Below are 20,763 nucleotides of genomic sequence, written 5' to 3'. Positions count from 1 at the left end.
AAACTGACTTCCCGATAAGATACCTTTTGGCTTACTGTCTTTTGTTCACATTGTGGCGTGGACGGTGGAGCTCATAGAAGTATAAAAGCACTGCTATTGCCTATTTCATCAAGTTTTGATACGTTTCCAAATTTCTAAAGTTACCCGTAACCACTGCATAGCTCTTCACTCTTATTTTATCTGTGACTGATTTCAAAATTCAAATGTCAGACTTTGTCAAAGTAGGTAGGTACAGCCACTCCTCGCCAATCTCATATTATCTCCATTTTAAGCCGGCTCTACACTCGCACGTGAAGTCGCACCGTTATTAATTTTACGCCGTGAATGTATGCCGTGATCCACACTCGCAAATCTTCAGTCTTGTTCGTGACTATGGACGACCACGACGACGACGTGATTTCTGCGTGAGTTCACGTTCGCGCGCCGCAAACCCTTTGTCGCGGACCAATAAATCGGGGAAAGGCGCGAAGCGTGAACGTGAAGGCGTGAACAACATCTACACTCGTGATTCGCAGTTGTCACGGGCTTTCGCGGCCGTTCGCGCCGCGAGTGTAAAGCCCACTTCATATATTTACTCTTTGGTTTTGTACCCTATATTGATACATCCTACAAAGAGTATATAATCCTTGATATAATCACTAGGTAGGTACCTATCACAACGTCATCCTACTCTATGTTTTGTACGTTTTGGTTCTGGACACGGATTACTGCACAGAGTACTTTTAACTGGATTACTGGTATGTACTCTGTGATTACTGGTCTGTGTTTGCTGCTGTGTTTTGGACTGTTTGTGGACTGTTTGGTGATTGTGTGTTGTGTATTTTTGTTGAAAACGAAACAGATTTACTGTGTACTGCACCAGAAAATTACATTAAGTAGACTTTTTTGCGCTAAGATTTATTTGTGTAAAATATGAAGTAATCGACAACCGTAGCAAGATGCGGCGCGGTCACTCAGGAATTGGCGGATGGCGTAATGAAATTCCACGACATTTCAGACCTAGGATTGGCGGCAATCCTCATTTCAGGCCCCCAAGAAGCTATGGATTACTGGATGGACCGAGGTACATAAGCGTTTATGTAAACAAAAAAATGTCTCGCGCAATAGCGTCTAATCGGCGGTCCGCCTCAAATGTCAAAAGTCAAAACAGTCAAAAATTTTACTGTCACATAACATAATATTACACATTATAATGAATAAATAATTAATCTTTTGCGAACGAATTTGCTTAAAGAATCGATTTTTACGTGTGATCATTTATGTCCAGTAAATATGAGTTTAATCAAATGTTTTCAGATTCCCGCCACCATTCAATAATAATTCAAGGACAGTACGATTTACTACTCGCTCTGAAAATTCCGATCGAACACCATCAGATCATTCAGATAGATACAGATACAGGGGCAATACTTATCAGAGACCACATCAACAAGGGGAAAGACCATCGATCCCGCCTCTGCTTCAATGGACTAGGCCAAAAGGCGATTGTAACAGAAACACATCTAAAGAACCATCCAATTATTATGATCAACCTGCTGATAACTTTCATGTCAATAGTATGGGAGATGTAGATCATAGACATATCCCCCAAACAAGAGAAGTCTTTAATAGACCATCACATTTAATTTCACCATGGCAATCAGATCACCCATTACATACGCCTGTTGGAAAAGGTCGCCACACATACGGACAAGATAGAGGTCACGCAAACAACCCATCAGCAGCTTCTATAGAATATACTGGCCATAGACCACCTTCATCTGATCATTATGGCTGCAATCCTACTTCTGTTATTGATAGTTCTGATACATTTAGTAGGTCAGTAGATGATACCGTCGACATAGTACGAAAAAAATTGCAAAACCGTAATGACCCACAGCTTGCTACTGATAACTTTGAGGATTGTCAGGACAAAACACCTTCAGATGGTCAAAATTTAGAAACAAGGGATAACTTTCAAAACTATGAAAATGAGCAACCAATAAGAAAAAGATATCAAAGGCAGCGTGTTACTGATAAATCAAACTGTGCGAAAATAAAGAACAAAATTGTGCATCAGTTGTTTAAAATGGACAAAGAGAAAATTCACAAACTTATGGACAATCCAAATTCATCAACTAAATTTGAATATGCTATAAATAGCTTGATAACAGAATCACAAAACAGCTTCAATAGACATTTAAGGTCTGCAGCTGAGAAGTCTCTTTGTGGATCAAGCACTGAATTCATTGGAAATGGCAATAATACTATTTACGAAGACACATTTTTAAAACAGATGCAATGTATGCTAGACCCACAAGATACTGTTTTCTTGGAAGATATTAAGCCATTTGTTATGGCTGAAATCATTAAGGTTTTACAGCTAAATGAATATGAACAAAATTATAATGTGGGAGAAGACAGTTTTGCTACTGATAGTCACGATGAACATCAAAATTACTATCCATATCCAAATAATAGCTTTCGTCATGATGACGTCTCCACTGAAGATAATTACTCTATGGAACATAATATTTCAGAAGCAGATTACCAAAGATCTAAAAGTGTTGAACCTACCATTCATAATTATGGTGGTGAAGATAAGATGTCACATTATTCAGACCCTAAGCCTCTTTTTGAACGAAGGCAGAGAACAAAAAGTTTTAGTTATATGCAAGACAGCAAAGTCTTTGAAACTCCATTTTATGGAAGAGAAATGGAAGAAAAATCTAATAAAGATATAAATAGATCAGATACTCCACGTGACTTATTTGATTCCAATGCAGAGCACTTTTCAGAGGATGAGGATCCTTTTGCAGAATTAGATAAACAATATCATGTTGCAGTAGATCATGATTTTATTAAACGTGATGACGTATCTAGTCCAAAACAAGAGCCAGATCAGTACAACAATGATTACATGAACACTTTTAAATCAGAACCATTATCACCAGAGAGAAATTTAAAAAACACTAATAAGGATATGGAGACTCAATTACATGATATGACTAAATCACCTTCGAAACTATCATTACCCATTAGTATGTCTGTAAAGGAAGAGACAAAAGATACACTGTTACCTTGTAAACAAGAACCCTTAAGCTCTGCTAAGCCTTTACAAGAAAAGAATGAAAATAATATCAGTCATGATAATGAAAATACAAGCAATAAGTCTGAATCTGAGTCTAAAGAGATTATCAAAGAAATTGATAAGACAGATCTGTCAAGTAATCTTAAATCTACTTCATCCAATTCCCGAAAACGTTCGATTGACCAAAGGCCATCGCATCGGAAAGAAAAACGTAAAAAATCTGAATCTTGTGCATCTGAGCAAAGTAAACAAATTCTTAATAAAAATATTATAATAAATGTAAATGATTGTGCATCTAAAACTATAGATAAGTGTGAAACCTCCAAATCAATATTCAATTTATTTTTCTCAAAGGAAGACAATAAGACAGTCAGTTCAAATGACAAAAACTGTACAGAAAAACATGCTAAAAGAAAAGAAACACCAAAGAAGAGTGAAAAAGACAGAACTAAAAGAAAGGATTCAACATCTTCAGTTCATCTCACAAGTCCCTCAGAAAACAACAATACAAATATTATGATTGGTGACACACCAATCAAATCAGAGACAAAAATTATCCTAAAGCCCATAGATATGTTTAATGAACTACCAAAAAAATCCAATGTTCATCAAGCACATAGAAATACTGCAGTTCCGCCTACTCCAAGTTCCACTCCAAAAATTGAGGTGATTAAAAATACTAAACTTAAAGGGCCTTTATGTAAGCAATTGTTAAAAAGGCATGTTGCTGTTCAAGTCATAAGAAAAGTGCATGCAAAACACACCCAAACACCACCATCAAAGTGTGGCACACAATCATGCCAAGCTAAAAAGAAGTGTGTGACTAGATCTGTACAGACAGATGTAGATGTTCCAGATAGGACTGGCAACAAATCATGTGATGCATTTGAGAGAATGAAGGAAATTGATTTAGAAATACAGGTTTTAATACAAGAAAAATTCAAACTATACAGCTCAATTGAGAACAACCAAACTGGGACCAGTTCAAATATTGGACAGACATTGGGCATGACAGTTTTAAATGTAAGCCCATATGATGGAGAAGCAGAAAACGAAGCACCAGATAATATAATATCTGAAGATGCTATTGTCAATGACTTTGCAAATATACCTGTTGAAGAACTAGAACAAATAGCAATGGAAACTGTACAAGAACATGAAGGTGAAACATCAAAGAAATTCAAACGAAGTCGTCGAAGCAAAGTCCAAGAGAAGTCTCATTCACAAAGTCCTGTTACAGTACAAAAAAGAAAAAAAACGAAAGCTAAATCTCCGAATATATCTTTGATAGAGCAAATTATTACAGATGACAGGCCACTCGAGGATATAATATCGTTAGATGACTTAGAAATGCCACAAGTGAAAACAAAAAGTAAAAAGAAAAAGACAACAACATCTAAGAAAAAAGGTACATCTAAAAGTAAAGTAGTTAAACCTTCAAATACTATTGATTACATGTTAAAGGAATGTTGTGTGATCGTAGAAAGGTTAGATATTACTCCCTATATAAAACCAATAAAATCTAAGACACCAGGGCCTGTTGTAGGAAGTATTGTGATTGAAGATGATATAACTGATATCAATCAAAAAGGCATAGTTCTTGATACCAATACAGATACTAATCTGAATATGGTATATGAACAGGATGTGAATATTGTTGAAGAATCTATAGACAATGGCATCCAATTTGATATGTTAGATGTGTCTGAAGACATTGTTGTTGGGGATAGCTGTGAAGTGAAATCTTTGGAAGACAAGGAAGCGGTGATTGAGGTAACGGCGCCAATCTGTGAAGAGATCATATTGGACAACAGTCAGTCGTCGGTGGAAGACGCAACCACGCCGCCAGTGGGGCGGGCAGGCGAGTGCAAGATGTATGATTACTCGGCAGACGAAAACTTACGCCGTGACTCAGTTGTCGTCAATGGAAACGCTGATGCGGTTCTTGCATTAGAGGTAAATTACCATTCATATAGAAATAACATAATATTATAGTAGTAATCAATAAGCTTTTGCATTTTTCAAATACCTGTTGAAAATCTGTCATCCTCTGCTAAAAGTTAATAGATTTACTAAAACATTGAAAGATAAGCCTTACTTATATTATAAAAAGCGAAAATGTGTCTGTCTGTTTCCTTTCAGTTCCTATTTAACTGATTTTGAAGTTTGGAAGGTTTCGAGGTTTGGTTGAATATAGCTTACATTCAGAAGATGGATATAGCAAAGGAGATTGCCCATTTTCTTAGGAGCTTTGGGCCCCCCCTAATATAATTGTTATGTCACCATGGTTTTAATTTTATTTTGTAGACAAATAATTAACTCTTTATATTCTGCAAACGATTTCTATTTATTCACCCAGGTTATAAAGAAATCTTATTTTTTATATTGCTGATATTGAGGTTATATTTAATTAATACTTCTTCAAAATAAATGCATGTCTACGATTCTATCTGTAATTGTGGATATTTTCAATAATAGAGTGAAAAAAAGTCGTAATAAAACATAATCCAAAAAAAATAACACATTTTTAAAAAATTTAATTTAAGTTTTGACACGATGCCACAAAAGAGGGCCCGTTCACGGGCGATCTCTTTTAAGCTTTTGGTTCATTGTATATCATGGACTTCCGCAAAATAATGCCTGCTTCTATACAATATTGTATTACTCTTTCCAGTGTGTAGAAAACAACTTCCTAGCTGCATGCCTAGACGGCAATGTCTACTACTTCAATAATGACGGGCATCTGCTGACAACCCTGCGGGGATCAAATCTGGCGGTGACATGCCTGACCATTGTGAAAGAGAAATATGGAACCACTGTATACACTGGTTCTTTGGACTCTAGGATACGCTATTACGATTTAGAGGTTTGTAAACTTGTTTTCTTACATTTTTCCGCAGATAAATTAAAACCTATAAGGTGCTTCCTGTGGACCTAGAATCACAAAAGTTGATAAGAAACAAGGTCTCATAGTTAATTGAACTATCACGACACAGGAAAAAAATCTGAAAACCGTGAATTTGTGGTTACATCACAAGAAAAAACCGGCCAAGTGCGAGTCAGGCTCGCGCGAGGGTTCCGTACTACAGTCGTAATGTTGCACGATATATCAAAAACATTTACCTACCTGCCAAATTTTATGATTCTAGGTCAACAAGAAGTACCTACCCTATAGGTTTTCTTGACAGACGACAGACAGACAGACAGACGACCAGACGGGCGGAAAGACAGACAGACAACGAAGGATCCTATAACCCTTATAGTATAAGGGTTCCTTAAAGATTCATGTAAATACAGGAAAATAAAAGGAAGTCACTAGCAATTTCTTACACTTTGTGACTTTCTTACAGTGCAGTTTTTACTTAACAAAGGATTTGTTCTTGAGTTAGTAGTTTAATTTAACCAAATATGCTTCTTCCCTAGATACAGAACCTTCGGTGGGCGAGTCTGACTCGTACTTGGACAGTTTTTTTATTCAATAATGTTTCAGACTGGGTTAGAAAAGGGGCCGGAGTGCAATGTGTTAAGTCCAATACAAACGATGGATCGTGCGTGGGACACAGTGTTTGTTGGTACAAGGACTGGATTTGTCCTGCAGTTTGAGTGTAAGGTATGTATAGCAAAATAGTTCTTCTGACATCATTGAAAAGCAAGAAAGCGAGTTAATGTTATTCATAGAAAATAATTTGCATTTCAGAATAACATGCTAATACCAGTTAGCTCAGTGAAGTTCTCGGACCAATCGATCCTAGCGCTTCGCGCAATGAAAGAGGGGCCTCGCAAGGTCCTCCTCGTGGCGGCTCGGTCTGAGAACGTGACTATAAAGGACGCGCAAACTGGACTCTTGCTGCGGACCCTAGTTGGGCCTAAGATGACTGTATACTCTCTGCTTTACGAAGACGGCAAAGTGTATTGTGGGACCAGCAGCCATCAGATACACGTGTTTGATTATGCGGTAAGATTATTTATCAAAGATTTAGTCTCTTTGAGCAAATGCCAATTTTCTTTTCTTCTTCTCCTTTATTATCCCTTTATTCTGATTTACTATCCATACTACTATTATAAATTCGAAAGTGTCTTTATCTGTCTGTCTGCTAGCTTTTCAAGGCCCATCCGTTCAACCAATTTTGATGTTTGGTACAGAGATAGCTTGCATCCCGGGGAAGGACATAGGCTACTTTTTATCCCGGAAATTCCAAGAGTTCCCATGGGATTTTTAAGAACCTTAAATCCACGTGTACGAAGTCGCGGGCATCATCTAGTCATCTAATTATTTATATATTACATATTACAGTTGTATTATTACAGTGGTGAAAGATGAGCCACTTTACAAGCAAATGTATTGCAAAAAGTATAGTTTGGGTCATTAATTACAGGCAACACATAACTGAGGAGGTTTCTGCGTTAGGAGGGGTGTGATGACGTGACGCGACTGCTCAGTGATTCTTGTGACAACTGTCACCCTCCCGCACCGCTCCACTACCGCTGGAGCCTACTCAGTTATTCGCTATACTTATAATTGTTATGGTGTATGTACGCAGAGCGGCAGTCACTTTGGGACGCATTCAGGCGGCAAGGGCGCGGTGTGCCTGCGCGCGACTGGCGGGCTGCTGTTCGCGGGCTGCTACGACGGCTGCGTGTACGTGTACCGCGAGGGCGAGAGCCAGCCCTTCGCGCAGATCCGCGGGCCCAGCCTCATGCTGCTCTCGCTGGCTGTAGTTGGCAGCAAGGTAACATAATATTATGACGCTTGTTATATAACCACATAAAACCGTGAAACCACAAATTCACAGTTTTCGCATTTTTTTCTTTACTGGCTAAGACCAGGCTGCCTGCCAAATTTCATGATTCTAGGTTAGCAGGAAGTTCCCTATAGGTTTCTTGACAGACCAGACAGACAGACATGAGACAGACAGACAACGAAACTTAACTTAAGTCTAGGGAATGTATTGTGTACGATATTCCAGTTATTTATGCTGCCTGTCCACTCGTGGGGAGAAGAGAAGAGCGGAGCGGACCTGTGCAAATATTAACTAATACAATTATTGCAAAAAAGCTCCTGCTCTTAATAACCAGCTCTTAGTTTTAAGATGTGATAGTTGAAAGGTCTCGCCATGTTTTCTCTTTGTGAGCTCTTTGCTCACATAGAGCAAATATTAGTCCTTTCTCAAAATGTATGCATTATATTATCAGCTACACTCCATAATTATTACTATGGGAACCTACCCTGGGTTAGAGAAGAAGAAAAGAAAATTGGCTTTTGCTTACTTCAATTAAGTAATTATGTAATATTTGATTTACAATTATTTATTTTTGTTACAGATTATTGCGGGCTACAAGGACAGAAGTTTGTACATATGGAAAATACCACTTAGTATATTGCAAGAAATGATTCTTTAACTTTCTACCTAGTTATGTAGATTACGCACCATTATAATATTATTGTTACGTATTATTTTGTAACTAACATTTTATAGTTTAAAGTTTAATGTTTTGTATATAGTATGAGTACCTACCTAATAAATAATTTAAGTGGGTTAATAATTTTATTTTAAATTAGCTGATGCCACCTAAATCCTAAACTAAATATTTTAGGATTTTAAAAATCGCATGGGAACTTTTGATTTGCCAGGACAAAAATTAGCCTATCTGTGGTAGCCCATCCCCGAGCTGCAAAATATCTCAGTACCAAACGTAAAAACGCATGATTCTTTAAAAATCGCGTGGCATCACCACGATTTAAGAATGCCAATCCTTGTAGCATCAGGGATGAGGAGTTGGGTCCTCGAGTTCAACGATAGTCTTCACTTGGTACTTGGTAGGTACCTCCAAATCAATTTATAACCGACAGTTTCTAAATCCCATCAGTGACAAGGTCCCCTGCAGCATCAGAAGTGAGGAGTTGGAATCCATTTTTTTATGTAACAATGTTGCAAAGTTTCTCTATCGATTAAAAAAGGAACTACGCAAATTGGTTCAGTAATCTCGGAGATTTTGGTGTACATATGTAGAAAAACAACTCCTCCTTTTTTGAAAGTCGGTTAAAAAAATAGCCTATGTAACTCCCTGGTTAAACCTCTACTTGTCTGTGAAAGTCCCGTCTACATAGGTTCTGCGTAGTGATTATATACTCTTTGGGTTCTGCCGTTCCGAAGATTAGCCCGTTCAAATAGACAGCGCACCTCTAACTTTTCGGAGTTATGTGCGTTTTAATGTGATATTTTATAAGACGTGTAAAATTACATTAGGAACATGGCGCATAAATTTAATTTAGGTATATTAACCGCTAAACTTAACATCAGGATTATAAAATACCTATAATAAAACAGATATCTAAACACATGGCTGACTTTTTTCACTCCTATCCAAAATAATTCGTTGAAGATTTGGGTCCACAAGGAAACAGCAATATTATGTAGCAATATATCTGGATTAGTCCCAGTCAGTTATTGCTGTATAAATCATTTTATGAAAATATGGTTACCCTATTTAGAAAGAGATGACATTATCCAGTTTGACTTCTCATTCGGCACGTTTTTTGTGAAAAATGCTCAATCTGGCTATAGCTTGGACTATAGTATAAATCCGTGGCGATACCACAGATGTACATGGACTATAGTATAAATCCGTGGTGATACCACAGATGTACATGGACTATAGTATAAATCCGTGATTCTTAGATCCATGGGCGATACATAATATAGTAGATAATCTATGGGCGATACCTAAACAAAATAATTTATTGAAAACTGTAAGAAAAGGTTATTAAACAGTAATTTTCAGTGGCAACGGTTTAGAAATAACTTTGTCATAAAAGTCCACAGATTAATATACGCAAAACTTCAAACCCCCGCTATTATACTAATGTTACCCATTTTGACTGTAATTGGAATTTATTAATTATTCGCATTGTTATCTTTTCGAACGTTATTTATTTTTGCTTTTTGCCAAGTGGCACTCCTGCCATAAAGTGAATTTTTGACTTACGTCAGTGTGGGTGTTTCACAGTGTCGGCGGCCATTAATCTACGTATAATATTATAATATTTTGTGTTTTGCGCTGCAATAAAAGTTAAACAAAGAGAACTCATTCCATTTCTTTATAGTCCACTACGCAATCATTTTGTTTCGAAGACATTTATAGTACAAAATGAATCCAGAATAGTAAGTATTCCTTTGCTTATATCAAACAAGGATGGGCTGAATTTCATTTCAATTTTAGCATTTTCATATATCAATTCTTAACATCTGTCTTTCTAAAGTACTATTCCATAATGAAAAGTTCAAGAGCTTACAAAATTGACTATTACTTGTATGTACAAAAAAATTGTGGTGACTCATTACGTTTATAGTACCAACGAAATCGAAACGTAATCACGAAACTTGTGTGAATGTGTTCGACTGATCTCTTTGCTCTTGCTTTACGCTTCCGCCCGTATGATAAAAAATTGTAACGTTAAGGTCCAGCCAAGAGCTGGTTTCACTTTGGTTTCTTTGTTTAGAAAGACAAAGATACGCCTCCCTCCTGAGGTCACAGATTTGCGTGTTTATCATTCCGTAGTATATCGATGTTGTACTTTACACACGCGTAAATGAATCAGGTGCATTAACATATTTGTCATTGTTTCCAGCGACTACTTGTTTAAACTCCTCTTGATTGGAGACTCAGGTGTGGGAAAGTCTTGTCTCTTACTCAGATTTGCCGACGACACCTACACAGAAAGCTATATCAGTACAATTGGAGTGGACTTTAAAATTAGAACTTTAGACTTAGACGGAAAGACAATAAAGTTACAAATATGGGACACAGCGGGTCAAGAGAGGTTCAGAACAATCACTTCATCTTATTACAGAGGAGCACATGGAATCATCATTGTTTATGATTGCACAGATCAGGTAGGTACTTTCCCTTTTTATACACTTAAAAAAAAGAAATAATTTTTTCTTCTAAAATAAATCCATACTAATATTATCATAAATGTGAAATGTGTTGTGTGTATGTGTCTTCCTATCTGTCTGTTACCCTTTCACAGTCCATACACTTGACTTAATTTGATGAAAAGTACAGAGATAGCTTCCATCCAGGAGATGGGTATAGACTTCTATTTATCATGAAAAATCTGAGTTCCCATGGTATTTATAAAAACCTAAACTCACACTGACAAAGTAGTAATAGACAACCTTTATGTAGTCTTATTAGGATTGCAACCTGAATTAACACATCTAAGCTGCTTTTTATCCCAGAAAATAAAATAATTACTGTAGGATTTTTAAAAACCTATATCCAGACAGCCACACAGGCATTATCAATTTTAATATAATATGATACCTAGTTCGAATATAAATTTTATAATTACTCCTACCTAACAAATTTATTTATTTAATTATATTTCACATTATGTAATTTTAAATAAAGTGGATGTAACATAAATTATTATAATAATTACTATTTACAAACAATTAAGCTTGAAATAAGTAATTAATTTTAAATTGAATTAATGTAAAGTAATGCAACAAAAGAAACCTCCACATTATGATATTATGATGCCCACTACTTTGTTTGCATGGATTTATTGTTTTAAATCCTCCAGGAATTATTTGATTTTTCTAGTATATATATAGAGTATCTGTTTCAGGATGCAAACTATATCTGTACCAAATAGATGATGCCCACAACTTCATCCATGTGTGATTCGGTTTAAAAAATCTAGTTGGAATTTTTTGATTTTCCAGGATAAAAAGTAGTCTATGTCTCTCTCCGAAATGCAAGCTCTTTACGAAATTTCGACAAAATCTGTTACTAGGATGGGTTTTGAAACAGTCACAGATAGACACATATTTTCACCTTTCAAAAATAAGAATAATAAAAATAAATAAAATATTGGCAACATGAGTACCAGGTCACTGTTTAGGGCAGCGGTAAAGGGCAGATCACACCTACCGAGTACAGTGGCGAGTCAGTGTCCTCGGCTGAGTACTTGGTTGGTATAAACACTTTAACGAGTGCAATTTCGCTGCAATTTCTCTCGGCCGAGTAACACTTTACTGTCCAGCTTCACTACTCGGTAGGTGTAATCTGCCCATAAACAAGATCCAGTTAGCCTTAATGATTGCCAACCTCCGGTAGAAGATGGCACTAGAAGAAGAAGAAGAAAATTGGCACAGAAGCTGTGATTGCCTAGTTATTAGGACATCTGCCTTGTAATCAGAGGTTGGGGGTTTAATCCTGAACATGCACCTCTAACTTTTTGGAGTTATGTGCATTTAATTAAATATCACTTGCTTTAATGCTGATGGAAAAAATCGTGAGGAAACCTGCATGCCTGAGAGTTTCCATAATGTTCTCAGAGGTGTGTGAAGTCTGCCAATCCGCACTGCGCCAGCGTTGTAGACTATGGCCAAAACCCCTTCTCACTCTGAGAGGAGACATTGTGTTCTGTAGTGATCCGGCTATGGGTTGATCATGATGATGACGATGATATTATTGGTACGAATTGTTTTACACCAGAATTTGAATTTTTTGTTTTATTACTTGTGTTGACAATTCAAGGTTGTTTGCATTACATACAGAAATGAATATACATTTCTGGTATAATATTATGATAACTTAAATTCATTTACTGTGAATTTTGATATGTTTAGTGATATTTAATAACTATGATATAATTTTTACTTGGTTTTCCTTATTCCTATGATTGAAAAGAATGAAAACCATAGTGCTCCATACTGCATAACATTACTGTCAGACAAAAGATTTTTAAATTAAGTTTCATATGCACTTTGGTATTAAATCTAGTTCTAGTAACTTTTTAAACTAGGAGCAATATCTGCTATATATATAAAAAGAAAAGCTGACTGATTGACTGACCTATCTATCAACACACAACTCAAACCTTTGGACGGAACAGGCAAAATTTGGCATGCAGATAGCTATTATGACGTAGACATCCACTAAGAAAGGATTGTTGAAAATTCAATCTCAAATTCAGTCTAATAGGGGTTTAAAATTTGTGTAGTCTATGTAGACGAAGTCGCGGGAATAAGCTAGTTTTTGTATATTGTAGGACAGTTAACTTTTCAATAAAGAACAGCTTTTAAGTAGGTAGGTATATTCTATGTATATTTGAAAAAAAATGTGCTCAATCCAAAGAAAAAGAAGAAATATGAAAATACTAACTAGCTTTGGAATGACTTGCACAACGCCTCTTGTATGGGGATGATTATTATAGAGGTGCATGCTCGAGATCAATCCCCTGACCTGGTAGGTTATCACATCTTATTAAGATCTTACTTCATAGGATCAATTTTTATATATTAGACAAAAAAATTAAAGTAATAACTAAATATTATATTGCACTGTAACCTTGGCACTTGTCGAGACAGGTGTTAATGTTCTCACTGTAATTACTAATAAAATTACAGTACACTCTATTGAGTTATTAAATTCATCTTACGATCATTAAATATTTGCCTGGTTTACTTGGCTTCTGGCCAAATTAGCTGTTAAACTGAGTTTACTAAACTGAGAGGCCCTATATACAGTACGATAAACGTCTTGACAATCCGTCGTCGTTTCAGACTGCCCCATTTATACAGTACGATTTGTGTTTACGAATCGTCGTTTCAGACGATAGTGTATGTCAATATCATTAACAATATTTATAATTAACCAGAGACCGGAAATTGCAACTAAACTAATTCTATCTCTTTGCGATCTATCACTCGATTTTTTCTCTCTCGTTCATTTTTCATTCCGTAATTATTTCTTCATTTCATCACACAATTTTTCATTACAATACATAAATCTTTGTCGCACGCGCGCGTGCCGTTGCCTTTTCCGTCACATATTTACACTAAAATGAAACGCCGCGCTGTATACTTACCTGATGCTTTAAAATGACTACATGGAGTAATGATAATTATTATTTTGATCAAATTCATAGAGTTATTGAAAGATCAAGAGCCTACAAGGAAAACAAAACAAAGATTACCATCAAGCCTCGTTCTGTAAAGTATACCATAGTTCAGTTTCAAACAAGTAAATGATTGATTGTAAAAACTAATCGTATCGTGTGTGAATAGCATTTTAGAAGCGCGCTATAGGTGGTTACGATTTTCGTAAAATTGCAGATCGAAGCGACGAATCGTACCATATATGGGGCCCTTGAGGTTGATGAATCACTTGTATGCTTTAAAATTCTCTCAAATATTGAAAATCCTTAGTGTATATGGGTTTCTCTTATTACCTTAATTTGTATATACATATTATACAGATTTACATTATTTTACATAATATACATATGTTAATTAGGCTATCATATCATAATATGATTAAATATTTTATTATCTTGATATCCCAATTTAAGTATTGTTAGTATGCTGTTTTAGTTTATGTTGAAACTAATACTTTGAAAATAGAAAAGTTAATTAGTGCATGTGTAATGATAACCAGTGAAAACATGTCACTAGTAATATTTACTTAATTAACTTTTAAGCACACTCAAATATCTATCAAGGGATGATTTTGAGATATTTTGTCAATGGTAAGTTCACTATGTTTTAAGATAATTCGAAGCTGAGGTAATGGCAATAGTTTTGTATCCATTTGTAGTCTGGATCTTCTTTTTAACTATGTAGGCTTGCGCTTGAATGCAATCACACCAAACAGTAGGAGATGAAGTGACCCAAAGTGGAGCACACCTGCCTAGAATGTGCCTATTCACTCTTCTTTTGAAGATACCAATATTATAGCGAGTAGGGAAAACACAAGCCAGAAGAACATTCCATACTTTAGCAGTGTGTATTAGAAACAAGGAAGCAAATCGCTTCGTACAAGTCAGTGCAATTTCACCTACAGTAGCCGGCAGGAAACATTGTACATCAACCTCTAGAGATTTCGGCTTTGTAGAGCGTTGTCTCTGTCACTCATACCTATGTGACGCTTTGTCGGTCTCAATGACAGAGACAACGCTCTATGAAACCGCTACCTATTTCTAAAGGTCTATGTACAGTATTTTCTGCCAGGTACTGTAACTACGGTACCTTAAATAGTTAAACTTAATAGGAACTGTTTAACAATAAAACAACAATGAACAACAACAATACAACAATAAACTGTTAATAACAGTAAAATGAAACAATAAAATGTTAATAACAATGGGAATAATTTCTTTGTTCCTCAGGACTCGTTCAGTAACGTAAAACAGTGGCTGGAGGAGATTGATCGCTACGCGTGCGACAACGTCAACAAGCTGCTCGTTGGCAACAAGTGTGATCTCACGACAAAGAAGGTGGTCGACTATACCACAGCTAAGGTATGCTCTAATTTTTTTTTTTTAAGAATATTAGCCATGTTAAATGACTAATATTTCCCTTTCCTCTCCAACCACTCCTTTACCGGTTGAGCTATTGAGGCTCTGAATTTATTTATATTATTTTTATATTATAGGGGCATAATATTGAAATTCTACAAAATGGTTGGACTATGTTTAGTAAATGAAAGATAAAAGTACAATGACATCTCAGTAAAGTAAACATACTTTCACTAAATACATACATACCTCCTCTTGTTTGATACATTTTGGATGTATGCCAAAATTGCCAAAGCTTGCACTATCCAACATGATCTTGAACTTAGTGAGTGAGATTTGTAAACAAAGTGGAAATTTATTTTGCACTGGATCATCATCATCATCATGATCAACCCATCACCGGCTCACTACAGAGAACAGGTCTCCTCTCAGAGTGAGAAGGGTTTTGGCCTTAGTCTACCACGCTGGCGAAGTGCGGATTGGCAGACTTCACACACCTTTGAGAACATTATGGAGAACTCTCAGGCATGCAGGTTTCCTCACGATGTTTTCCTTCACCGTTAAAGCAAGTGATATTTTAATTACTTTAAAACGCACATAACTCCGAAAAGTTAGAGGTGCGTGCCCGGGATCGAACCCCCGACCTCCGATTGGAAGGCGGACGTCCTAACCACTAGGCTACCACAGCTTGCACTGGATATTTGGATAGTATTTTTGTAGAAAAAAAGTCAATAAAACCAAATAAGTTCTAAGTCTCCAGCTTTACTTTTAACAAAAGATTACTCTTTAATATTATTATCTTGCAGAAAACAAATAGACATTTATATCTGGTAGTTGTCAAAGGAAAAGAGACCTGAAGTGATTGAAAATGGTTCTTTGATGATTTTGAGCCTCTTTGGACTTTCATCTTTATTTTGATCCAAACAGATTTTTTAGTGAAATACTATTATTTTTTTTGATATCGAAAGTCATAAGCAGTTTCAATACACGAATCCTTTCAAACTCTAGTCTAAAACCTCAAGCATCAATCATTATTACAATCTCAATTGTTCTGATTGGCTGAATTTGTGCGATTCTTGTTGCAACAATGCATTGTAGCCAATAGTGAGCGAACGTTAACCAATCAGAGATGATTGTGATCGTGATATTGTAGATGTCATTCTCCGGCAATCGCGCAGCAGGTTCCTTTTTACTTGACCACTCACGTTTGCGATTGTGCACACAGTCATGATCACAAAAATTAAACATAAGCTCTGTTGATGAGGGGTCTTATGTAGAGTGAATGTAAGGAGAATAAACTTTTTCCACAGCAATACGCAGAGCAACTGGGAATACCGTTCCTCGAGACGTCAGCGAAGAACTCCACTAATGTGGAGCAGGCCTTCATGACGATGGCGGCGGAGATCAAGGCGCGCGTGGGGCCGCCGTCCGCCGGCACCGCGCCCGGCGGGCCCGCGGTCAAGATCGACCAGGGCCGCCCCATCGACACCGGCAAGTCGTCCTGCTGCTGAACACGACGCACACGGTACGCATACTCTCATGATTCAGTAGTCCATGACGATGGCGGCGGAGATCAACTAAAAAAAAAGATCTTTCAGAGAACCTACGTGCAAATTTTTTAGACTTTTTTACCTGACTGAGGCGAAGCCCAAAGGAGGGTCATTTGATTTTTAGACTTAGCTGTATGTTGATAATATGTCAGTCAGGTAAGCGAGCGACAAACAACCATTTTTACTCGACACCGAAAATATAATCAATGTTGTATGTATAAGTAATAGTTTTTCTCTTTCCAACGGCAGGCTGGCGGCAGGTAACAGCGCGGAGGTCGGGGCGCCGGCCGCTGACCGGCAATTAAAATGCAATTACCACAAAATAATTCACGATCGCATCCCTATTATAAATAAAGTTAAATTATATATATTATAGTGCCGAGCCCGTGCTCGTGGTAACGTACGTCATAAGCTAACTCCGTTTACGTTGCTATTGTCCGATATATTGTTAGTTAAATGGAGAACGAGGTGGAATGGATGGGCGTATGTTTATACATGTTTATATATAATGAGTATCGTAGGTTAATTTCGTGCTGTAATTCCAAAATAGGATTCTGCGAGACTGAGAAGTAATTGGGGAGAGTTGTGTGAAAAAAGTTGAACGTATCTAGAGGGTTACTCTAAACACAAGTTTTGTCAATATCTGCCTGGCAAGCTGTAATCTGTAGGTGTTGTAATTATAAAATGAGAAATACAGTGTAAAGGCGTGTTAGAGAAAGTTAACGCAACGCGGAAAGCAAGAGCCGACGGATTAACCAATCGCGTGCAGCCGCGCAGTACAAATCCCTTCGCGCACCCTTCGATTCGCCAGATACATAAAAATCGAGTACTACACAGTCAAGGCCATTTTTTAAGACGTTTACCATCAATATCAACCGATAGACATACACTGCTGGACATGGGCCTCTTGTAAGGACTTCCATCATTCAGTCGCCTGAATCCAGCGGCTCCTTGCGACTCGTTTGATGACGCCTGCCCATCTGGTGGCGGGTCTTCCAGTTGGAAGCGCAGTTGCGCTTTTCGGTGCGAGGTCGCCATTTTAGCACCTTGAAACTCCAATTTTGGTCACTGTACGCTCTTGTAATATGCCTACTTGTCATAATATTATTTTTCTGGCGATTGTCATATAAATCATTAACATTTTTTTAAATTACAGTCATGATACTGTAATTTAAAAAAAATGTAATGTGTCCACGGCTAGTTTAGTCACTCAAGATATATTACGGATATAGTCCATGTATTTTGATGATGTAATTCTCCCTATTTACTTCTTGACTTCCTAGAATGTTTAAGATAATGGCTAGAACTGAGCGCGACGCAATATGCGAAATGTTAAATGTTATTGTATCTAGCGTTACGAACCTTGTGTGATCATCGGTATTTAAGGTGAATACTAAATTACTAAATAAATATTGTCCAAGTTAAGCGCGCGGTGTCACTAGGTGTATAGTTTGTGGTCGACTGCCGACTGCTGGCTGCTCAAAAGGGCTAGAACCCATAGCCGTAAAGCCAGTTGAAAAAAATGCAAGCTGATTGAGGCTGAGATCTATAGAGCACGCTTTGACTTTGCTTAGACTTAAGACAGTTAAAACGAGACAGATTTTAGTATACTCTATATAAATCTGTCTCGTTTTAACTCTATCATAAGTCTGAGCAAAGTCAAAGTACGCTCTATAGATTTTAGCATAAGCTGCAAATCGGAGATAACATTGTGCGGGTGTTTTATCAAACAAATCAGCCGCAACGGCTCTAAGAAATCGATGAGTAATTTGCTGAGAACTGTATTCGTAGTGTGACCGCTCTGTTGAAAATATTATTTGATAATAACAGCTCAGGCAAACAGTCAGCTGGAAACAATTCGCCTAGTGAGACTAAGCCTTTAATAAGCTGTTCGCATTCGAATCGGTTATAAGAGTGGATCCACACCTCCGCACATGCAAGAAATCATTACCGTTAGTGCACGCGCACTACGCTATAAATTCAGAAGCAGTTCACGTGCATGATACTGAACACTCACGAGTACTCAGTACTCACGAACACGTGCACGGCATGAGTGACGAAATGCATGCGAGTCGCTTGCAAACCGCTCGTGAAAAACTCCACACAATGTGCCTCATTAAAGCTATTTGACACTGGCAAAGTGCATTGTGGTAGTCAGGCACTTTAAAAACCCACCAAACAAGAAAAGAATACGTCCACACAATGTTCGTGCACGTGCGCAGGTGTGGATCCACCCTAATGTGTGATCAGCATTATAAATCATAAATAATAAATACACAAGGGAAAGTGAGTCGCTGGTGTTTGTAAAGTAATAGGAACTTGTCGTGTCTGAACGTTGTCCATTTCGTGCGTAGGCTAATTTTGTTTGTCGAAGCTTCTGTTGCGTTTCCTCGTTCCAAACGTCACCGAGGTACTAATTTTTTTATAACTTCTTCTGCACTGGGTGTTATTCCGTATATATAATGTCATTTATCAATCTATCAATCGTAAATGCGTACTGGGGTTGTGCTGTGTTCAAAATTTTGTGTTAGAACTTCTTATTTCGAACAGTGTCATATACAGTGTAAACTCTCTGTAACGAAATACTCCTTATATTAGAAACATTGTTTGAGACTTGAGTTTGGTTTATTTAACCTTTACATTAAACTCATACCCATATGGACATACTTTCGTTAGGAAAGAAAATGTTTGGTCCCTTGGAATTCGTTATAGAGTGTACACTGTATATTTTAACACAAAATTGTAGATATAGCAAATTGGCCTTAGTGAAATTAGACAGATGTATAGTAAACTTACTTATAGCCATCGATTACAATCAAGTGGGAACATAGTATTAATTAAAAGACATTCAATAATATATACTGATGATATTATCACTTTGATGATGTGATAAATTAAAAAAAATATCGCTCGATGTTTTAAATAACAATATAATATAGGTAATGTAAAAGTTGTCACAGTCGTCGTTCTTATGAAAATATACCTTATACCTATGTCGTCCACATTCCTTCTAGGCAAACGCGTCCCATCTTATGCCACATCATCACTTCCCATCAGGTGTGATCGTGGTCAAGCATGCGCCTGTAATGAATAATAAAAAAATACGTTTAGGACCGGCGCACATCTGACGAAGCGCAGCGCAGAACATAGAAGACACCTAACCATCCTAGATTTGAGTAACAAGAATCTCGCAGCTATTGATGAAATTTGTGAAACTACCAAAAAATCTAGCCTACCTTGGCACTACTGAAAGCCACAAAGCAAAATAAGAAGAAGATAGGTAGCACCTATACATATTATGTTTATATCCCTTCAATGAAAAAATTGAGGACAAAAATCTGACCTGAATAATTTTCGGCGTGTTATTCTTACTTTGTCTAATTGGAGAAATCTTTTGATAGGTAAACAACCTTTGTTTCTCACTTGCATAAATCAATGTTATGAAATTAAAAATGCTTTACAATTGTTATTTACAACATCGAGCCCAATGAAATTAATTTATATTGTTTTGATAATATTAATTACTGTAACTTACTCAAGTAATGTTATTTTTGTACTATTATGTGAAGAATGTTAAGTTTACATACTCGATCCGCTAACCCACTGTAATTCTGTATTGAGGGTTTCTTAGAAATTAAAACAATATGCTATTTAAAGATGTTTTATTTTAAGCCCTAAACAGACTGCAGCACTAAGGCTAAGATCTATAGAGCGCACATTGACTTTGCTCAGACTTAAGATTCAGTTAAAACGAGACAGATTTATGTGAGAGACATAGCTCTTAAGCTAAGTCAGAGTGCGCTTTATAGATCTCACCCTTAGACCCGGTTTCC

At 36.8% G+C, this 20,763-nt stretch overlaps 2 protein-coding genes across 2 annotated transcripts; both read left to right on the top strand.

Annotated features, from left to right (window-relative positions):
* Window positions 1–760: 760 nt before the first annotated feature.
* Window positions 761–8,598, top strand: LOC117990603 (putative autophagy-related protein 11). Its single transcript, XM_034978061.2, has 7 exons — window positions 761–1,063; window positions 1,297–5,026; window positions 5,745–5,936; window positions 6,561–6,680; window positions 6,768–7,025; window positions 7,612–7,800; window positions 8,393–8,598. Exons 1-7 carry the CDS (start codon window positions 939–941, stop codon window positions 8,468–8,470), a joined length of 4,692 nt encoding a protein of 1,563 aa, XP_034833952.1. The 5' UTR covers window positions 761–938; the 3' UTR covers window positions 8,471–8,598.
* Window positions 8,599–10,045: 1,447 nt separating this feature from the next.
* On the top strand, window positions 10,046–20,586 carry Rab1 (RAS oncogene family member Rab1). The gene is made up of 5 exons (XM_034978067.2): window positions 10,046–10,233; window positions 10,701–10,965; window positions 15,252–15,383; window positions 16,691–16,905; window positions 17,180–20,586. The coding sequence occupies exons 1-4, from the start codon at window positions 10,220–10,222 to the stop codon at window positions 16,889–16,891; spliced, it is 612 nt and encodes a 203-aa protein (XP_034833958.1). The 5' UTR covers window positions 10,046–10,219; the 3' UTR covers window positions 16,892–16,905; window positions 17,180–20,586.
* Window positions 20,587–20,763: the final 177 nt, after the last annotated feature.

This window comes from Maniola hyperantus, chromosome 18, assembly GCF_902806685.2.
Source record: "Maniola hyperantus chromosome 18, iAphHyp1.2, whole genome shotgun sequence".
NCBI lineage: Eukaryota > Metazoa > Arthropoda > Insecta > Lepidoptera > Nymphalidae > Maniola > Maniola hyperantus.
This window is presented reverse-complemented; position numbering and strand designations above follow the sequence as displayed.

Coding starts and splice junctions, on each gene's coding strand:
- LOC117990603 (XM_034978061.2), top strand. CDS start 939: ATGCGGCGCGGTCACTCAGGAATTGGCGGATGGCGTAATGAAATTCCA. Junction 5,027..5,744: donor ATGCGGTTCTTGCATTAGAG/GTAAATTACCAT, acceptor TACTCTTTCCAG/TGTGTAGAAAACAACTTCCT. Junction 6,681..6,767: donor TCCTGCAGTTTGAGTGTAAG/GTATGTATAGCA, acceptor TTTGCATTTCAG/AATAACATGCTAATACCAGT.
- Rab1 (XM_034978067.2), top strand. Junction 10,966..15,251: donor TTTATGATTGCACAGATCAG/GTAGGTACTTTC, acceptor TTTGTTCCTCAG/GACTCGTTCAGTAACGTAAA. Junction 15,384..16,690: donor TCGACTATACCACAGCTAAG/GTATGCTCTAAT, acceptor CTTTTTCCACAG/CAATACGCAGAGCAACTGGG.